Source organism: Salminus brasiliensis, chromosome 7 (genome assembly GCF_030463535.1).
Source record: "Salminus brasiliensis chromosome 7, fSalBra1.hap2, whole genome shotgun sequence".
Classification (NCBI taxonomy): Eukaryota; Metazoa; Chordata; class Actinopteri; order Characiformes; family Bryconidae; genus Salminus; species Salminus brasiliensis.
In genome coordinates, this window is record NC_132884.1 from 6,415,691 (window position 1) to 6,433,969 (window position 18,279).

At 42.1% G+C, this 18,279-nt stretch overlaps 1 protein-coding gene across 1 annotated transcript in view; it reads right to left on the reverse strand.

The window, feature by feature from the left end:
* xirp2a (xin actin binding repeat containing 2a) overlaps positions 1-18,073 on the reverse strand; it is a 40,397-nt gene extending 22,324 nt beyond the window's left edge. Inside the window, exons 1-2 of the mRNA XM_072683584.1 lie at positions 17,637-18,073; positions 3,633-3,735 (exon numbers count right to left, since the gene is read on the reverse strand). Coding sequence (XP_072539685.1) covers positions 3,633-3,735; positions 17,637-17,801 — 268 coding nt within the window. The 5' untranslated portion in view covers positions 17,802-18,073. The remainder of the gene's footprint in view (positions 1-3,632; positions 3,736-17,636) is intronic.
* Between the last annotated feature and the right edge of the window lie 206 nt (positions 18,074-18,279).

Genomic DNA, 18,279 nt, shown 5'->3' on the forward strand with positions numbered 1-18,279 from the left:
TAAATATAGGTGACAAACAGCTAAGTTTAAAAGTAAAGTCTGAGATGAATATTACACATCATGGAGACCTTAAATGTCTATTTTCCTATATTGGAGTATTTGGGTTATAGAATTAGACAGAATTATCTCTATAAGCTAAAAATAGATTATTAAAACGTGAATAAAAAGTGTCCTGTTATGCTTATATCACTTTGGATGGGGTGGCCCCATGACTGGGGCAACCTGATAAAGCACTACATTTAAATAAGTGTTCAACAGACCAGTGTCATTTACTGACTGTGTATATATTAAGCACATTATTAAAAAGCACTTCTCTCATCAGTGAGAGAGTTTTACTATAGAAACTCCAGATCTCATCAGAACAGATGCGGGTAAACATAAATCCAGTAAAAAGGAGAAACAAGATCTTCTCATTCTAAAGAAAGAAAGTAGGGAGATCTTGTCTGTGAGCTAGTCTGAAGAACAGAGCTCGGTTCCTTCAGCTTTCTCCTGGACGCCCCCCCCCCTAGCAGCAGCTCACCTGATTTACCATCATTAAGTCCTGATTTAACTGAAACTAGGTGTTTGATGGGCTATAAATAATAGTAGATTTCAATGTTTTAATGAACACAGTGATGGAGAACCACCACGACTTTCTGTCTGAATCTTATTAGTGTTTATTCTAATATTAGTGTTTTACTGAGCTAATAAACACTTACTGCCCAGATCAGCAGCTTTTCCCCTCTCATTTTTACAGGTGCCTATATTTTTTGCACAGTATTGTATATACACAACATTTTTTATTACATATACTGTAGGTACTTACATTTACATTCATGGCATTTAGCAGACGCTCTTATCCAGAGCGACTTACAAGGTTACTCGTATTACAGAGGTGGGCCAATGTAGTGTTAGGAGTCTTGCCCAAGGACTCTTATTGGTGCAGCGCAGTATAGTCACCCAGACCGGGAATCGAACCCTGGTCTCCCACATGGTGTTGTTGTAACTCAATGGCAGGTGGTGTTGTTATCTGTTGCGCAACACCAACCACTTACATATGTATAACCCATATATAACACTTTTATGCATTAGAACACTTTTATTCTGTCTGAGTAAACTCAATCTAACCCTTCTTCAATATAAATACTGATATCAATTATTTAAAAAACAATTTCATACAGAATTATGACACAGTAAACACTTCTTAGATGGCCTAGTTGTCTCTGCACATTTGCTCATCAGGCACATCCATTCTTAAACATGACGCGGTGAGTCTCCAAGCAGAACTAGTTCTTGACTTACGGGAATGCAGCAACAAACACTCTGGTGATGAATAGCAAGTCCAAAATATGCTCTGTGTGTGGCGATGGGGGTTGAAGTGTTATTGTAGTGTGTGTGCGTGCGTGTGTGTGTGTGTGTTTTGTGTGTTTATGTGAGACAGCAGTGTGTCAGTCCAGCGAACAAGAAAAGTAATACTATAAACAAGGTTGTCTATTTCAAACTAAAGTTGATGGATAGAAGTACACACACACACACACACACACACACACACACACACATTAAGCCTAGTCTGTCATCACACTTGTCATGATGTCACAGGGCAACAGGGAAGAATCTTCAATCATATCATCTTGACAACACCTATATAACCTATATGTAAAAAAAAAACACTGTAAAACAGCATGGTGGGAGGAGCAACATGCCTGATGCCCCTCCTCCATAATTTAACATCCTATAAAATCCATCTCTACTTTGTTTAAGTGTCTACAGCAAGTCTGCGCAACCCCCTGTCACCTCCACCACCCCGTCACCTCCCTTTTAACCCGGGCGTCTATCATTCCTGGCTCCACATATCAAAGGGGGCACTGGCCTCCTACCACAAAGCAGAAGCCACCCAAACTCCAGTCCAAAACTCCTCAGACTTCTCCCCCCTCTTTTCCAGTCTTCTTCCAAATCATCATAAGCTGAAGACAGGGTCTGAACTAGCAAAATGTCCTGTATGTGACAACAAAACCACTGTCAATAACACTGATTATTTGGTTACAGTTGGGAAACTTTTGCTAGACGATGACTGGGGCAGAACATCTCCAAAACATCAAGCAGGTCTTGTGGGGTGTTCCTGGTATGCGGAGGTCAGTACCTACCAAAGTGCTCTAGCGAAGGACATCCGGTGAACTGGTGACAGGGGGTTAGACAGGCTAGCCCATCTGGTCTGATCCCAAAGAAGAGCTAGTGTGGCACAAATTCCTCAAAGTCATCCTTGGCCCAATGACACAAGCTCATCTGGCTTGTCTAGATGTTCTGTAGCATACCTCAAATGGGGTCACAGTTAGGGTTTCTTTCTTGCAACTCTTGAATGAAGGTTGGGTTTGTGCAGGCAGTGCTGCACAGTGGAGTAGTGCACCATCCCTCTCTTGCCTCAGCTTGGCATGTGGTCATATTAAGGCTTTGGTTTGATTTCCTAACAGAATCACAGCCTTTCGCTGCCTTTAGGGCATAGACTACTTTCATGTTCAGATCTTTACACAGAAGCTTAGAGCAGCCCACTCATGTTACCTGAGTGTTGCTACAAGGTTTGAAAAGGATTTCTAAAGCTTGGAAAGTTCCTAATTACAATTGGTGACGTACCTCAGGCCAGATTTTCTAGAATGTCCAAATGGTTGCACAGGCCACACTGATGATTTAGGGCTTGTTGTGTAAAAGGTTTGATTGGCTATAGAGGCTGTTTAATGCCTCTTAATATATAAAAAAGACACACAAAAAGAAACTATAAATAGTTATCCACATGTTACCCTTTATATATATACTTTAGATGTAAACTGCACAGGAGAATGCAAATTTTTTTATTACATTTTTTATTAAATTTCTATTTATTTATTTACTTCTATTGGTCGCAATGGTGCCTAATATTGAGTAGGTCCACAACAGATCTGACCATTCAAGGCACAGACTCCACAAGACCTCTGAAGGCATCCTGTGGTATCTGGCACCAAGACGTTAGCAGAAGATCCTTAAGTCCTGAATGAGATGAGACCTCCATGGATTGCATCAATGAGCCTTGGGTGCCTATGATACTGTCTCTGGCTCACAGGTTGTCCTATATTGAAGCACTTTCGGTAGGTAGTGACCACTACATGCCACAAACATCCCACAAGACCTGCCTGATGTTTTGGGGATGTTCTGACCCAGTCGTCTAGCCATCACCGTTTGGCTCTTGTCAGAGTGGCTTAGATTCTTATGCTTGATCTGAATTTCAACCTCAAGAACTGACTGTTCACTTTCTGCTGCCTAATATATCCACCCTTTGAAGATGATCTCAGATCAGTTTTTCACTTCATCTGTCAGGGGTGCTAATGTTATGGCTGGCTGGTGTTTATGTAGTAACAATATTCTTATCCTAACCCTAAAAGTAACCATCAGTTCTGACATTACAGGTAGTTTTCCTACAAAGTCAGGACATTTTTGTTCAGCAAATGTACAAAAACAAACACATACACACACACACACACACACACACACACACACACACACACACACACAACCAAAGCCAGTACTCAGTTCACTGAAATCCCACAGGTTAAACACTCCACATTAACTGACACAATCAAATCATCGGGCCAGGCATGAAAACGAGGCGAGACGGTGGTACTTACAGAAGCTCATATCTTCACTCTGATTGGACACCTCTTTTCCAGACGCTCCTATGCTCTTTTGATCCAGAGCTCTCCTAGCAGAGGAGGGAGAACCCTTTACTTCCTACAGAGAGAGAGAGAGAGGGAGAGAGATGGTGGGGAGGAAGGGAGGGGTGGTTACACAAATAATAATTTGCTGCCTATGTTAGTTTGCATGTACCAGAAAGGGTTACCCATGTGTGCAAAGTACGGCCTGGATAGCAGTTCTGTGTGTGTGTGTGTGTGTGTGTGTGTGTGTGTGTGTGTGTGAGAAAGAGAGAGAGAGAGATAGAGAGAGTGTGTGTATGTGTGCATGTGGGCATACAGTCCAGGATATAGATATGGGTCGTATTTCCTCTTTCTCATAACCATATAACCTGCATTTGCTAGATAGAATTTGCTGAATAATTGAGAGATTAATAATCGAATAAACTGAACAGTGAGAGGAATATGCTGTGCAATATGCTGTGGAACGGCCGAGCAGAATAGCAACAGTGGGATTTAATAAGTTAAAGGGTGGGCGGAATGTTTCTCTAGCTTAACCGCGCTGAGTAAACAGTGATGTCCTTGACTGAAGAGCAGTCATGTTGCGCAGCACTACAAGTACGTGGAAAACTTCATGCTACACCAGCTGCGAGCCTCAGTATCACTGTAGAAATCCAACACACTAAATCATTCACTCTCAAACCGATCAGCCACACTGATACTGATCAGACCTGGTTAGACCTGATTAATCCATCCCCATTTTTTCCATTTTTCATTTTTTAATATGATGTATATATGGGTGCAGCACATCATCAGCTGCAGATGATTAGAACACCATTAGAGGGGATTCTGGAGCAGCCTGTCTTATTTAAACCTCATTTAGTCTGGTCTGCTCTTGATTGCCATGGCCAGATCCAAAGAGCTCTCTGAGGCCTTCAGAAGGAAGGGTGTAGATGCAGATGAGTCTGGGAAGGGGTTTAAAAAGATCTTAGAACACTTTGAAATCAGACGTCCGGCTGTCAGCTAAATCATTTACAACTGCAAACAACTTTCAACATGGTCAGATCAGGCCATCCTAGCAAGTTCAGTCCAACAGCAGATCACAAAATGCCTACAGAGGTCTCTAACAATTCCAAAACTGTTGCAAAAACAGCCTGTATATAATGTAGGCTTATTCAGCCTACAGATTAGCTCTGTCCATTCATGCCGTGAACATTAAAAGGACGTTTCAGCCCAGACAGCTTTCTGAAATGTGCAATAAAGGGAAATGTGGAATAAAGAGGAACGTCCAATAAAGGGAAGCATTTCTACTCTTAAAGGAACAGTTAACTGAAGCCACCTGTTTAACTTGAAAGAATAAGGGAAGTTGGAAAATGATAATGTAAAAAAGGAGTGTTTTGATCAATCAAATCACACAAACATTCAATGTCTACTTCAGCTGTTTGTAACATTTGGAATGGAAATTTTTACTAGAGCACAATTTTTTAATTTAAAGAAGTTTTAAATTCATAATACTTAATAAATCTCCAAGGTTTATTACACACCAAGGTGTATTACTCAGTCTACAGAGACTTCTGTACAACTGTTGAGGCTATTGTCTGGTAATAGAAGCCTGCAATAACACTGTAAGGGGTTAATCCATTTACTAAAGTTAAGTCTTCCCCAGAGGTCCACCTTTGTGTGGTATAATGGATGAAAAAAGTCCAAATTGATTTTAGCTTGTTTTTATTACCGTGCCTTCAGCTTGAACCGGCAGGGATGAAGTGCTGTAGGCCGAACAGAAAAACTGCTGTATGTAAATCTGCTGTTTTTTGTGAAGTTTAAACCGTCTGTTTTTGCAGTTTTAAAGAATGAACGGTTCCATTTTTAAACTTTATCAAAGATTTACTTTGCAATGTGTACATATGCTAAAAACATCCATACGTTTTCTATGACGTGGGCCCTTAAAACCTCCCGATCATGATCAGCTCATCATGGCTTTGTTTCACACTGAGCTTTAGGCTAATTGCTAACGCTAAAGGATCCAGAGCTGCGGATATTAGCCGCACACTATCAGCCTCCACCATCTCCTCTCTACTTCCATCTCATCTCGCTACTTTGTTTTCCAAAAATATTTGCAAATCAAATACGCTCCCCGCAGCGTTTCCACGACAACCGCTCAGCTGGATAAGACCATACCGACAGCAGGGAGATCAGCATGTTCGGCGCTCTCTAACACACACTCACACACTAGAGTCAAGGGTGTGTTTTGAAGAGTGGTGTTACAGTGTTTTGGCCGTACTTATACAAACACAGAGCAGAGCGGTCTGGCCTAAACTGAGCTCAGAGGTCAGAGCGCAGCGGGAAACAGGTGGGACCATTCACACACACGCACAGAGAGAGAGAGAGAGAGAGAGAGAGAGAGAGAGAGAGAGAGAGAGAGAGAGAGAGAAAGGCCAGGGCAGTCAGGCTAAAGGGGAAATGACTGACTAACCCTAGTGTCAATGCAACGGCTACAGCACAACCACATCACACCACTACAATATTTACAATGGTCCTACTGGTCTCGCTTACAGTTACTAAGCCATAGCCTAATGAATAAAATCCCTGAATCTGGAAAACTGAATTCTCCTCACTTTTCTAAATAAAATGTATTGAGCAAATTAGGTTTATTAGCAAAATGTACAAAATATCAGCTGTTTATTGACGACGACAGTCTCTCAACTACTCAACCCCGCTGAACAGAATCCCTCATAAGAGCACACATGTACAAATCAGGTGGCCAAGCCTCCATTAGTCGTATCAGGTGTGCTTGAGATAAAACCCCAAACATGAAATACCTGGACTGGCTATTGGAATTTGCTGACTGTCACGTTTGACTGCATGTTAGAAATACAGCTAGGTCAAGAGAACTGTCCAGAAAGTTCAGAGAAGAGATCACTGCCTTCATAAACGAGGAAAAGGGTCCAAAAAGGGAGCAAAGCACTGAATGTCCCTAGAGATTTAGCTGGAAGTAGAATTCACAAGTTCAATGTTAAAGGAACACTGGCTACACTACCTGGATGTGGCAGACAGAGGAAGCTATCGCTGGCAGATATCAGATTCCTGAGGAGGCAGGGGGTCAAAAACCTTTGAGTCAATGATCCCAAGCATACCTCAAGGTCCGCCAAGGCCTGCTTTCAGATTTATCTGAAAATCGCAGCTTCAGAATCATGTTGCTGCTCCGCTGAACTGATGTGTATAATTCTGGTAAAGCGAGCAGGACAGCACTCGTGAGAATTGTGTAACGCTGAGTCATATTTGTGATAAATCTTTTAGTATTACTCTGCCGCCTCAGTCCACATGCTTCTTTCACTCTCTCGGCCTGTCCAGAAATGCGTGTCATTTAGGGGTGGCTCAAAGCTTGAAGTACACTTCCTGACTGTATGGGGAGCCCAGGAGCAAGAAATGCCCATTCTTCCATAATGTTGCTTGAATTGCCATCAGCAGCCGGAGTTAGAGAGAGCACAACTGGCTGTGATCTGTCCGGGGTGGGTTACTGACACTTCCTGCCCACATCAACCACTCCCAGTGGGATGTTTACCAGCACAGGCGCCTGGTCGCTGTGGTATTGGAACTGGGGAGCCGCGCTTTCCTCCGAGCGGACTGGCTGCCATATCGATGCTGCATTAGTAATGCAGCAGTTCAAAAAGAAAAAGGCGGTGGCTGGACATGTGTTGGAGGAGACATGAGCTGGTCTTCACCCTGCTAGTACTAGGGGCACTGCTAGTGATAATGCTGCTTGATCAATTAAAGTATAGCAACATTCCAATTTTTAGGCCAGCATCCTACCTCAAAAATTCATATCACTTGATGATTTGCCAATATAATGAACTGATATTATCAATAGTATTATTAGTTATCAATAGTGTATCAATATTAAAATAATATTAAAATACTCTGAGGTCAACTGGAGATCCACATTTAGTCTTGACCAGTCACTCCACAGTTATAAGGAGTTAAGCACCCCGGCTGCTTTTTAAATAATTGTAATACGGGACAGAGCCCCATGCACGCACACACACACACACACACACACACACACACACACATGCAGACCCAGAGAACGTTTCCATCAAAATAACTCCAGTCAAACATGAGCTGCCGTTTCATCATAATCATATGCTTGCTTATTTTTAGAGTTCCAGGCCGTGATTCAGCGAAGGCTGCTGCATGGTGATTTCTACAAAGCCCTTTCAGACTGACCTCAGCTCAGGGTCATTTATTTAAGATCTATTCAGCTGAGGAGGAACACTGTTCGTGGTTAAATACTCACTGATCCGCTAAAACACTGGTTGTGTGTGTGTGTGTGTGTGTGTGTGTGTGTGAGAGGGGATTTCCTGTTTGTGTAAGCAGCAGTGAGAGGCTCTCATTACTCTGCAGTCTCTGATAAGTGGACATTTTTAAACATTAGTCACCAAGCTGGAGTCAGACAAACAAGACAACATGGCGACATCAGAGCACCACAGTCTCACGCTCTCATGCGAAGAATGTAATTCATGAAGGGGATCCTTCTGCTGAGGGGACTATTAGACTATTAGTGTCTGACCTATTCTATTCTATTCTATTCTATTGTAAATTATTCTATTCTATTCTATTGTAAATTATTCTATTCTATTATGATTATTATGATTATGATTATTATAATTATATTATTATATTCTAATATAATGTATTATATTTTGTTCTATTATGAAGTATTCAACTCCTTTATGATCTATTGATCTATTCTCCTCTGACATATTCTGTTCTACTTTGACTTATTCTATACTATTATGATATTTTCTATTATACTGTATTGTTTTATGTATTGTTTTGTATTATGATGTATTCAACTCAATTATGGCCTATTTTATTCTATTGTGATGTATTCTATTATGTTGTGACATATTCTATTGGGACATATTCTTTTGTATTCTAACCTATCCTGTTCTATTCTGACTTATCCTATACTAACATAATTTATTCTATTCTATTTTATTCCATTATGATGTATTCTATTCTATTTTATTCTATTATGATGTATTCTATTCTATTTTGATATGATATATTCAACTCCATTATGACCTATACTATTCTATTCTGAAATATTCTGTTCTATTCCATTCTATTCTGATGTATTCCATTCAACTCAGTAATGATTTTATTTTATTCTTCCATTCTTGTGATAGACTCTATTATATTATGACATATTCTATTTTATGTTATTTGGACATATTAAATTTTATTCTGACCTATTTAGTTTTAGTCTGGCTTATTCTATGCACGTATGACATTTTCTATTTTATTCTATTTTATTATGACTTGATAAATTCAATTTTATTAAGATCTATTGCCCTTGTACCTATTTTATTTTATTACATTATATTCTGACTTATTCTATTCTGGTCTGTTCTATTCTATTCTTTTCTGTTGTATTCTATTGTTTTTGCCTTCTTACCTATGTTGTTCTACTCTATTCTATTATTATTCTAATTCATTCTATTATGATCTATTATACTTATTCTACTTATTCTATTTTATTTATTTTGACTTGTTCTATATCTACATATTCTATAATATTTATGATTTATTCCATACTACTCAGGGGGGATTCTATTGTATTGTACAGGTGATGCTTTGTTCTACTGGATTCTGAGCTTTTATTCTATTCTATTCAAATTAAAAAAAGAATAAAAGACAGTGGATGGATCATATCTTGACACTGACATCATATCTCTAGAGAGAGCCCATACGTGTTACACAGACACACAAATATACACACATGCCACCAACATGCCGAACATCTCGTCATAGAGCCCTGAGTTATTGTAGACAGGACTAGCAGCACTGTCCCTTTTTAACAAAGCCGCAATGGTAGCGAAAAGCACCATGAGCTTCATTTAACCTGAGCTCCACTCGTAGCATTAGCATGAGTATTTAAAGAGGCCTGAATGACAGCACGCCTATGTGCTCTTCACTTTTAGACATGAGGCTACCGTGTGTGTCAGTTAACCTATATTTAGTCTCACAGGGATGTGGGTACTTAAGCAGATGACTGGGGGGTGCTGGCCTGCTCCGGTTAGCATAGCTTTAGCTTAAAAAAGACTGAGTATCTGACTGAGTAAAGACTGAGTGTTGCGTTTCTACTGTGAGTCAGAAAGAGAGTAAGACAGACAGTCTCTTTTCTATATGATGACCAACAGATCATGCATAGGTCATACAGTAGGCCTGCTGATCAATGCGGACACGATGGCAGAGGTTCATAATGTGGCTCGGTGAAAATGCTGGTCAGGATGAAGTCTGCTCCAGGAAATATGATGTACAGTCTGCTCGTGTTCATCTAGTCTCTAGTCATCATAGCAACATCATTTGTTTATTATGCCACTGCTATATAAACCTATGCAAATAAGCCTCCCCCGACAGCCCACTGTAACAAGCAAATATGTGACTGGACTTTGTGATGTCTGGACCTTCTCACACCAGACAGAATAGCCCCTAAATATCCCAAATACTTAAAATGACTCTAAGCCCTACAGACACAGCTTTTCACACATGATCGCTTGGTGTACTATTTATAGGTACGAATGGACAGTTGTCCAAATGTTACACTGCCATCTGGTGGTTATTTTAGTTGTGTCTGCCTATTTCTTACCACTCATTTACAGATACTGAGCCCTTGAACTCATGGTGTGGTATGTGGCATGGTGTGGCATGTGAATAATTCAGTAGGAGTGAGGAATTGAAGGGTGGGCCCATATGCACACTCGGTAGTATTATGGGTATTGGGTCACCTGCTCATTCTTTTTTTTCCTTCTGAAATCAAAGCCATTAACATAGAGGTCATCCTGTTGGAGTAACTGTCTCTACACTCCATGAAAAAAAAACCTTTCTACTAGATTTTGGAGGAACACTGCTGTGAAAATTTGATTGCATTCAGCGACAAGAGCTTTAGTGAGGTCAGGGCATGAATAATCCCCACCCCACCTCATCCCAAACGTCCCAATTCATCCCAAAAGTATAGGATGGATCACCATCCATCATTCCAGAAAACACAGGTCCACTGCTCCACAGCTCAATGCTGGGGGACTTTATAATGCCTGTCTGAACAAGACTAGACAAGCTGTGTGTGTGTGTGTGTGTGTGTGTGTGTGTGTGTGTGTGTGTTTTGCACATCTGCGTCAGCAGTGGGTGCAACTTAAAGTAGCTGAATGCATTCCTTAGAAGAGGTGTCCACAAACATTTGGCCATATAGTGAATGTAGCACGTTTTGCTTACTATCCCAAACCTCCAGTGAACCTACAAGTGTCTTCTGAGTTTTTTATGTAATGTTAATGGTGACAAATCGCAAAGTAATGTTTTCTTTGGCCTCTATTGTCTATTCTGTACCTCTTCATCTTTAAGCAACATGTTTTTTTGGGAAAGATAAGATTACTAAAGTGCACAAAGCTTAAGAGCCATTAAACTCTTCAGATGTCTGCTCCTTATCACCACAGCTGTGAACAATTCTGACTTGGTACGTTTCTCCAGAAAAGGGCCTGTATGGAGCCTGTAGCCCAATAGGAAACCAGGATGGGTTCCAGGTTGACCCCACATTTGGATGCCCACTGTAGGTTGGGTGAGTTGTGGATGAGGTGGGGTGTTGATCATCCAGCATCCTGGCCTCACTAATGCTCACAGCAATGCTTAGTCAAAATCTGGTAGAAAGCCTTCTTCTTCCCTAAACAGTAGAGACAGTTACTCCAACCAAAGCAGGAGGGACTCTTTTTTTTAATACTCTGAATGAGCGAGTGTCCCAATACTTTTGTCCTAAAGTATACATACTATTTATGCACCAAACCACAACTTGTTCTGTGGCCTATGCCGACTGACAGTGGGGTGCTGCAATGAGTGGATGAGGGAAAGTCTACCATGGTTTCCTGCCACTCCTCCTGTCAGTCCCCCTGACTGCTTCATAAAAGATTAAAGAGAGAGAGAGGGGCAGGGGGAGAGAGACAGAGGGGAAGAGGGAGGGAGCGAGAGCAGAAAGTTGGTGAATTATTAAGCAGCACTGGGGAATAGAGAGGTCATGTTTCAGAGTGTTGAGATCGTTGGATCTCTACAAAATCTGCCTTCTCCCATCCTCTAATCCAGCCTGGAGGAACCAGTGACACCGCAACACACTCCTCAGTCTACCGCCATTCAGAGGGTATATCACCCGAAAAACAATCAATGTCGCCTACAGCTTACACACACACACACACACACACACACACACACACAAAGAGAAAAAACTGTGACTGTGACTCCTAGCCAAGAGCAAATCCAGAGAATGTAGCTTAGATTTCAGCGTCTGCTAAAAGAACGAATCAGGAGTTACTGTAAATAAATGGCGGTGGGCTTTTTTCTGCAGGCCTTTTAGTTCATCTGGTCTAAGAATCGAGTCTTAGGATGGAAAAACTAGCTATGTTTAACAAGCAAAGGAAAGAAACAAGACACAAAAATATGGGCAGTTAGATTAGCACCCTTTAGCATGCTACATGCTACATGCTGAATGCTAAAGGATTCTTAAGTAAAGGCATAACAACTCATTGCAGTTATTAAATGGTTCTTTTCCTCTAGAAAGGGTTCTTTGCATTGGTGAAAACCATCCCTATATGGTTCTGTATAGAACCCTTTTTGTTTAGAGTGTAGCATGCTTTGATTAGCATACTGTTGTCATTCATAATGGTTGTAATGGTTGCTTCTGCAGGGTGAAACGATCCTCAAAATGCTAGTAATGATAGACATAAGGAGCGACGCTCTAAATCTCTAATAAGCATTCCATTCAAACTGCATCTCGCTGTTCCTACACTACTAAACTACATACAACACACCAACCACGGTGCAACCACATGCGTAATATAGATATGCATATATATTATACAGATATTTGTGATTGGTAGGACAAAGACATATATGTCCATATATGCAATTCAAATTAGAAGTAATGTCAAATATAGCACAGATATGTAACATGTGTATAATACAGGTATTTTCTGTATCATCTAAAGTTGCTATTTTGAAAATATGAAAGCGCCAAACTGCTGTTATACATTGCATTATATTTTAAGTGTCCCAAATCAGATTTTCTCACCTAATCTGATGTGATTTTTAGGCTGTGTATACCTATATCTCACATGCATCTGAGCATGTCATGCTCCTAACTGATGCTCATGTGCAAAAGAGCAAAGCTCCACATGTAAAATATATATATATAACACATATTATTTACATTTACATTAAAGGCATTTAACAGACACTCTTATCCAGAGTGACCCACAAAAGTAAAGGTAAAGGTAAAGGTATTTGTCACTGTACAGTGTACACTGTACAGCGAAATGTGTCCTCCGCATTTAACCCATCTGTGGTATTGAACACACACACACACTAGTGCACTAGGGGCAGTGAGTACACACACACACAGAGAGCGGTGGGCAGCCAACTCCAGCGCCCGGGGAGCAGAGAGGGTAAAGGGCCTTGCTCAAGGGCCCAACAGTGGCAGCTTGCCGAGCCCGGGAATCGAACCCACTGTGCTTTACTGTTTACTCAGAAAATAACCATAGCTAGTTTGAATCAGCTAGGAATCCAGATACCTCTAAGCTTAGATTTTACTAAATACAGGCATCAGTATGGAGACCACAACACTCTACATACACTACACTCTGCCTTTTGGACAATGAGCGACTCTGCCATTCAGACACCCAGAGGAAGTTTGTTCCGCCAGGACAGAAAAAAGCCTGGATGCTGGTTCTCTGTGGATCTTAAAGGATGGCTTGCCCAAGGACATTGAAGACAGCCGTCCTGTTGCATCCTGGATCAGTTGCAGGGGCCTGATATAATAGACGTTTGGTGCTAGCGTGCATATATTTTTAAAATGGTAACTTTACATGAAACAGAAAATACCTGTATGCTACACTCAACTATGTTATATTTGTTACTTATTTTTATTTTTTAACTACATATATGGACATATATGTACTTTTCCTACCAATCAAATATTTATATATATGTACATATGCCAAAAAATATGATTATATATTTTTGTTTTGTTGTATTTTTATGGCAAATTATTTATGATATATGTGCACATTTGGCTGTACATCAGTTTTCACATTTACATTTATGGCATTTAGCTGATGCTCTTATCCAGAGCGACTTACAAGGTTACTCGTATTACAGAGGTGGGCCAATGTAGTGTTAGGAGTCTTGCCCAAGGACTCTTATTGATGTAGCGCAGCATAGTCACTCAGACTGGGAATCGAACCCTGGTCTCCCACATGGTGTTGTTGTAATGCAACGGTAGGTGGTGGTGTTATCTGTTGCGCCACACCAACCAGTTTTCCATGTGGGAAAGATAAAAAATGACTTCCATTCTCTCTGTCATAACCTTGGGAAACCTCAGGAAGCTCACACACACATGTCCTCATGCAGACACACACACACACAGGCAAAGTAGCACTCTGTTATTTAAACTTTATTTCTGGACTCTCTCCACAACATTGGCCTTCTTATAAATAACCCTGTAATTTTCATGTGGGCTGTGAGTGTGTGTGTGTGTGTGTGTGTGTGTGTGTGTGTGTGTGTGTGTGTGTGTGTGTGTGTGTTTGAAGTGGCAGTTTCCCCGCTCTTACAAGTTTATTACCAGCTGCAGCCTTTGTTGCTACTGTGTGTTAGTTTGCTCTGGCGGTGGCAGTTCAGGGGAAAGCTGGGAAACTGTTTTTTGGTTGATCTTCATCTTACTGATGTTTCTGCTGGTGACCTGGTGTTTCTCCCTCCCTCTCTCTCTCTTCCCCTCAGAATATTCACTGAAGGACTTAATGTTCCTTTCAGAATGGAAACATTTAATCTCTCTGTCCTGCTTATTCCCTCACACACACACTCTCTCTCTCACATACACAAACACACACACACTCAGGCTTGCCAAAAGGTGAATCACACTTCTCAGAGCTGCCTGCATGAACGCCAAAAAGCTGCTACAACACCACAAGAGGTTGTGTCCGAGTTGGCCACTGTAGCCTTCAGCCATGGCACTCTGACTGACCAATGACATGCAAAAACCAATTGTGTACACAGCCAAAAAAACAACCAACCAAACAAACAAACAAATAGACATTAGGGTTGTGATTTGATTTTCTGTGGTAAAGATTCAGTTCAGAATTCATTGCCATTATTCTAGAGAGATGTAATTATGCAATCACGAGCCCAATCATTATGACCACTTAGAGATAAAATGATGTGGTCAAGGTCTACCTGAGGCCTGTTTTATGGTAACTGACAAGAACCAAATCACTATGGCCAGATGACAGGGTCAGCACATCTCCGAAAAAGCAGGAGCTGTGGGGTCCTCTTGGTCAGCAGTGGTCTGAGGAGGCACATTCCACAAATCGGCAGCAGTGTTGGACGCCAAAGGTACACCACTCTGGTCCCAACTGAGAGAAAGACCTACTGAGACCTACTGAGTCACAGACATTCTGGGTGGGGCAACACACAGTGCAGAGTGCCCATGCTAACTCCTGTCCACCGTGGAAAGCGTCTACGGCTGTCAGATTGTATTGTCAGATGACAAGAGTGTCAGAACTGGACCTTGGAAGAATGGAAGGTTACCTGGTCCAATCAGGTAGGAGAATGTAGCATTAGGTGTTTTGCCCAAGGACTCTAATTGGTGTCCATTGTTATCCACACCAACCACTACATCACATGGATGGTCGGGTACAGCTGTGCCGTTTATCTGGGGAAGTGATGGCACCAGGATACACACTGGGAAATGGACAAGCCAGTATTAGATGTGCTATGCTTTGGGAAAGGGTTTCCATGTGGGTATCAATTTTACACCAATTACTAAACATTGTTGTGGGTCGATGATGGTATTCCTGGATGCCGTGGCCTCTATCAGCAGCCCTGTCACACTGCCCACATTGTTCAGAAACGGTTTTAAGGATCATGACCAAGAGTTCATGGTGTTGCCCTAAACTCCAAGTTTCCTAGATCTCAACCGGATCCTGCATCTGTGGGATGTGCAAGTCTTATCTAAGGTTATAGGACAGGATACAATGCTAAATCTGTTAATGTCTTTGTGCTTGGTTCCACAAATGACCTTTAGAGGTCTTGCAGAATCCATGCCTCAGCAGGTCAGAGCTGTTTTGGCAACACCAATGGAGGTTTTCAGCGGACTAACACCATTTAGTTTAAGTTGTGGCTCAAAAGTGCGAGCTTGTGTTGCTATGTGAACCTCGTGACTGCAGCTTTGCCTGAAGCCACTAGGAAGGATCGTCAAAGGGGGGCCCTGAGTGGAACAGCACTCTAATGCGTTACCACTATGGGCTGCAGGTTCAAATCCCCAGCCATGCTGCTTTGCCATCAGCAGCTGGAGCCTGAGAGAGCGTAATTGCCAATGCTCTCTCTGGGTGGGTAGATGGCGATCTCTCCCCTTATCACTCTTAAGTGATGTTGGTCAGCACAGGCGCTGCTTTCTCCAGAGTGTGTCGGCTGCCTGAAAATGCTGCATCGGTGGCAGCTTGACAAGAGGCGGTGGCTGGCTTTGCATGTATCGGAGGAGGCGTAAAATCATGGGATGCGAGCAGGTACCAGGCTAAAAGCTAACCATGTCAGAAACCCTTCCTTGATGAGGCCATTCAGCTAGCCGGGCATGAAAGCCACACTATCAGGTATGACTTGCATTGGCAGGAATTTGAAAATGAAGACTATGCTATGCTACGTTGATTCTGTGGAAACCACTTTGCTGTAAACCAGCCAATCAGAGCAGAGCTCATCATAAATTATTCATGAGCACACCATGAAAGCCCAATTACATACTACACACTAATACTATAAGGTGAATGCTATACACTAATCTTAATAGTGCTTAATAGTGAGTTTGGCAGGTTTGTACACAAAATATTAACGTACTAACCAGATTTCTACTAACAGGAAGTGATGAAGCATTGCTATGCCAACACTGCTCTCCAGCAAGTTCTCCAGCCATTATTGCCGCTGCATTACTTTTACATTTACATTGAAGGCGTTTAGCAGATGCTCCTTCCAGAGCAACTCCTTCACTGTTTACTCAGAAAATACCCTTAGCCGGTTTGTTCCGGCTAGCATCCAAAAGAGACCTCTAAGCTTAGATACTACTAAATACAAACGTCAGTATGGAGACCCCAATAATCGACACTACACTTCACCCAAGAGAAGTAAAGGGTCTTCAGTCTGCGTTTGAAGACAGTTTAGACACCCAGGGGAAGTTTCTTCCACCACTTCGGTGCAGGACAGAAAGAACCCTGGACGCTTGTCTTCCGTGGATCTTAAAGGATGGCGGGTCGAGCTTAGCTGTACTAGAAGCTCACAGGACACTTTCTGCTTCATGTTGCATTGTGGGATAATAGCGTCCATCAAATGTACTGTGGATATTTGAGTATGTTCAACTTGGACATGTTTATCCATCCTACATGCTGCACACTAAGACAATAGTTAGTATTAGTAATAGTACAGAATTGGAACGCAGCCTGTGTTGTCTAAGCCCTGCTGTGTTTCTGGACTGGGGTCAAAATCCGATGAGGAAATCTGAAGAGAAACTGAGTCTCTGAGCTGCTTAAGTTGCGCAATGAAGAAAGAGAAGCAGCTGGTGCATTGTGGTCCATTCTTTCACTCTCTTTCTCACTTTCTCACACACTTTCTCAATCCATTTATGGCCTTCTTTCTCTCCCGTCCCTACTGTAGTTAACATATATACATTTAGGTCGACGTAGGTCTGAGACCGGCGCTGTCACTGTGAAAAGCTGGATGCTTCTGGATCCAAACTCAGTCAAACTTGATAGAACCTCTTAAACCCAAGTATAAAGACTAACTCTGTGGGTTCTGCAGCTTGGAGAGGAAGGACCTGGAGTGTGGACCCCTCTACGGATACAGCAGTTTAAGTAGTTCAGTCTGGCTGAGTCAGCACTCTCTCACGCTCACACATACACACACACACACATGCTTACTCACCGTGTTGTGCGCTGGGGGCTTCTCGAACATGTTCTTGAGGCTACTTAGCGGTATGTCGAACCTTTCGATGCGCCTGTTCTCCTGCAGGTCCTCTTTGGCATCAGCGGCCCATGTGTGTCCCTCGCCTTTCAACTCCTCTGCTCTGTTTCCTGATTGAGTTTCCATTGTGGAAGGAAACCAAACACCCCCCAACAGACATACAGACACACACACACACACACACACACACACCCCCCCCAGCTGACCACTGGCCGTGCGAGGACAGATAGTGAAACAGAGAGCGAGAGAGAGAGAGAGAGATGGACGCGGAGAGAAGGAAAGGGAAAGAAGGAGTGAGGGATGTGGAGGAAGGAGTGCGTGGCACAGCTGAAGTGGCTGAGGAGGCAGACCCAGCCAGACGGATGAGGAGAGCCCAGAAGGAGGAGAGACTGACAGACAGACAGACAGACAGACAGACAGAGAGTTTGGAAAAAGGAGGAGAAAGAGGGACTGAAAGTTGGGAAAATGAAAAGAGGAGAGAGGGAGGGAGGGAATGTAAGAAGGACAAAGAGAAAAGGAGAAAAAAAGGAAAAAAGAAAGTTAAAGAAAAACCTGGATTTCCTTCCAGTACACACTCGCTCACTCACACACACACACACACACA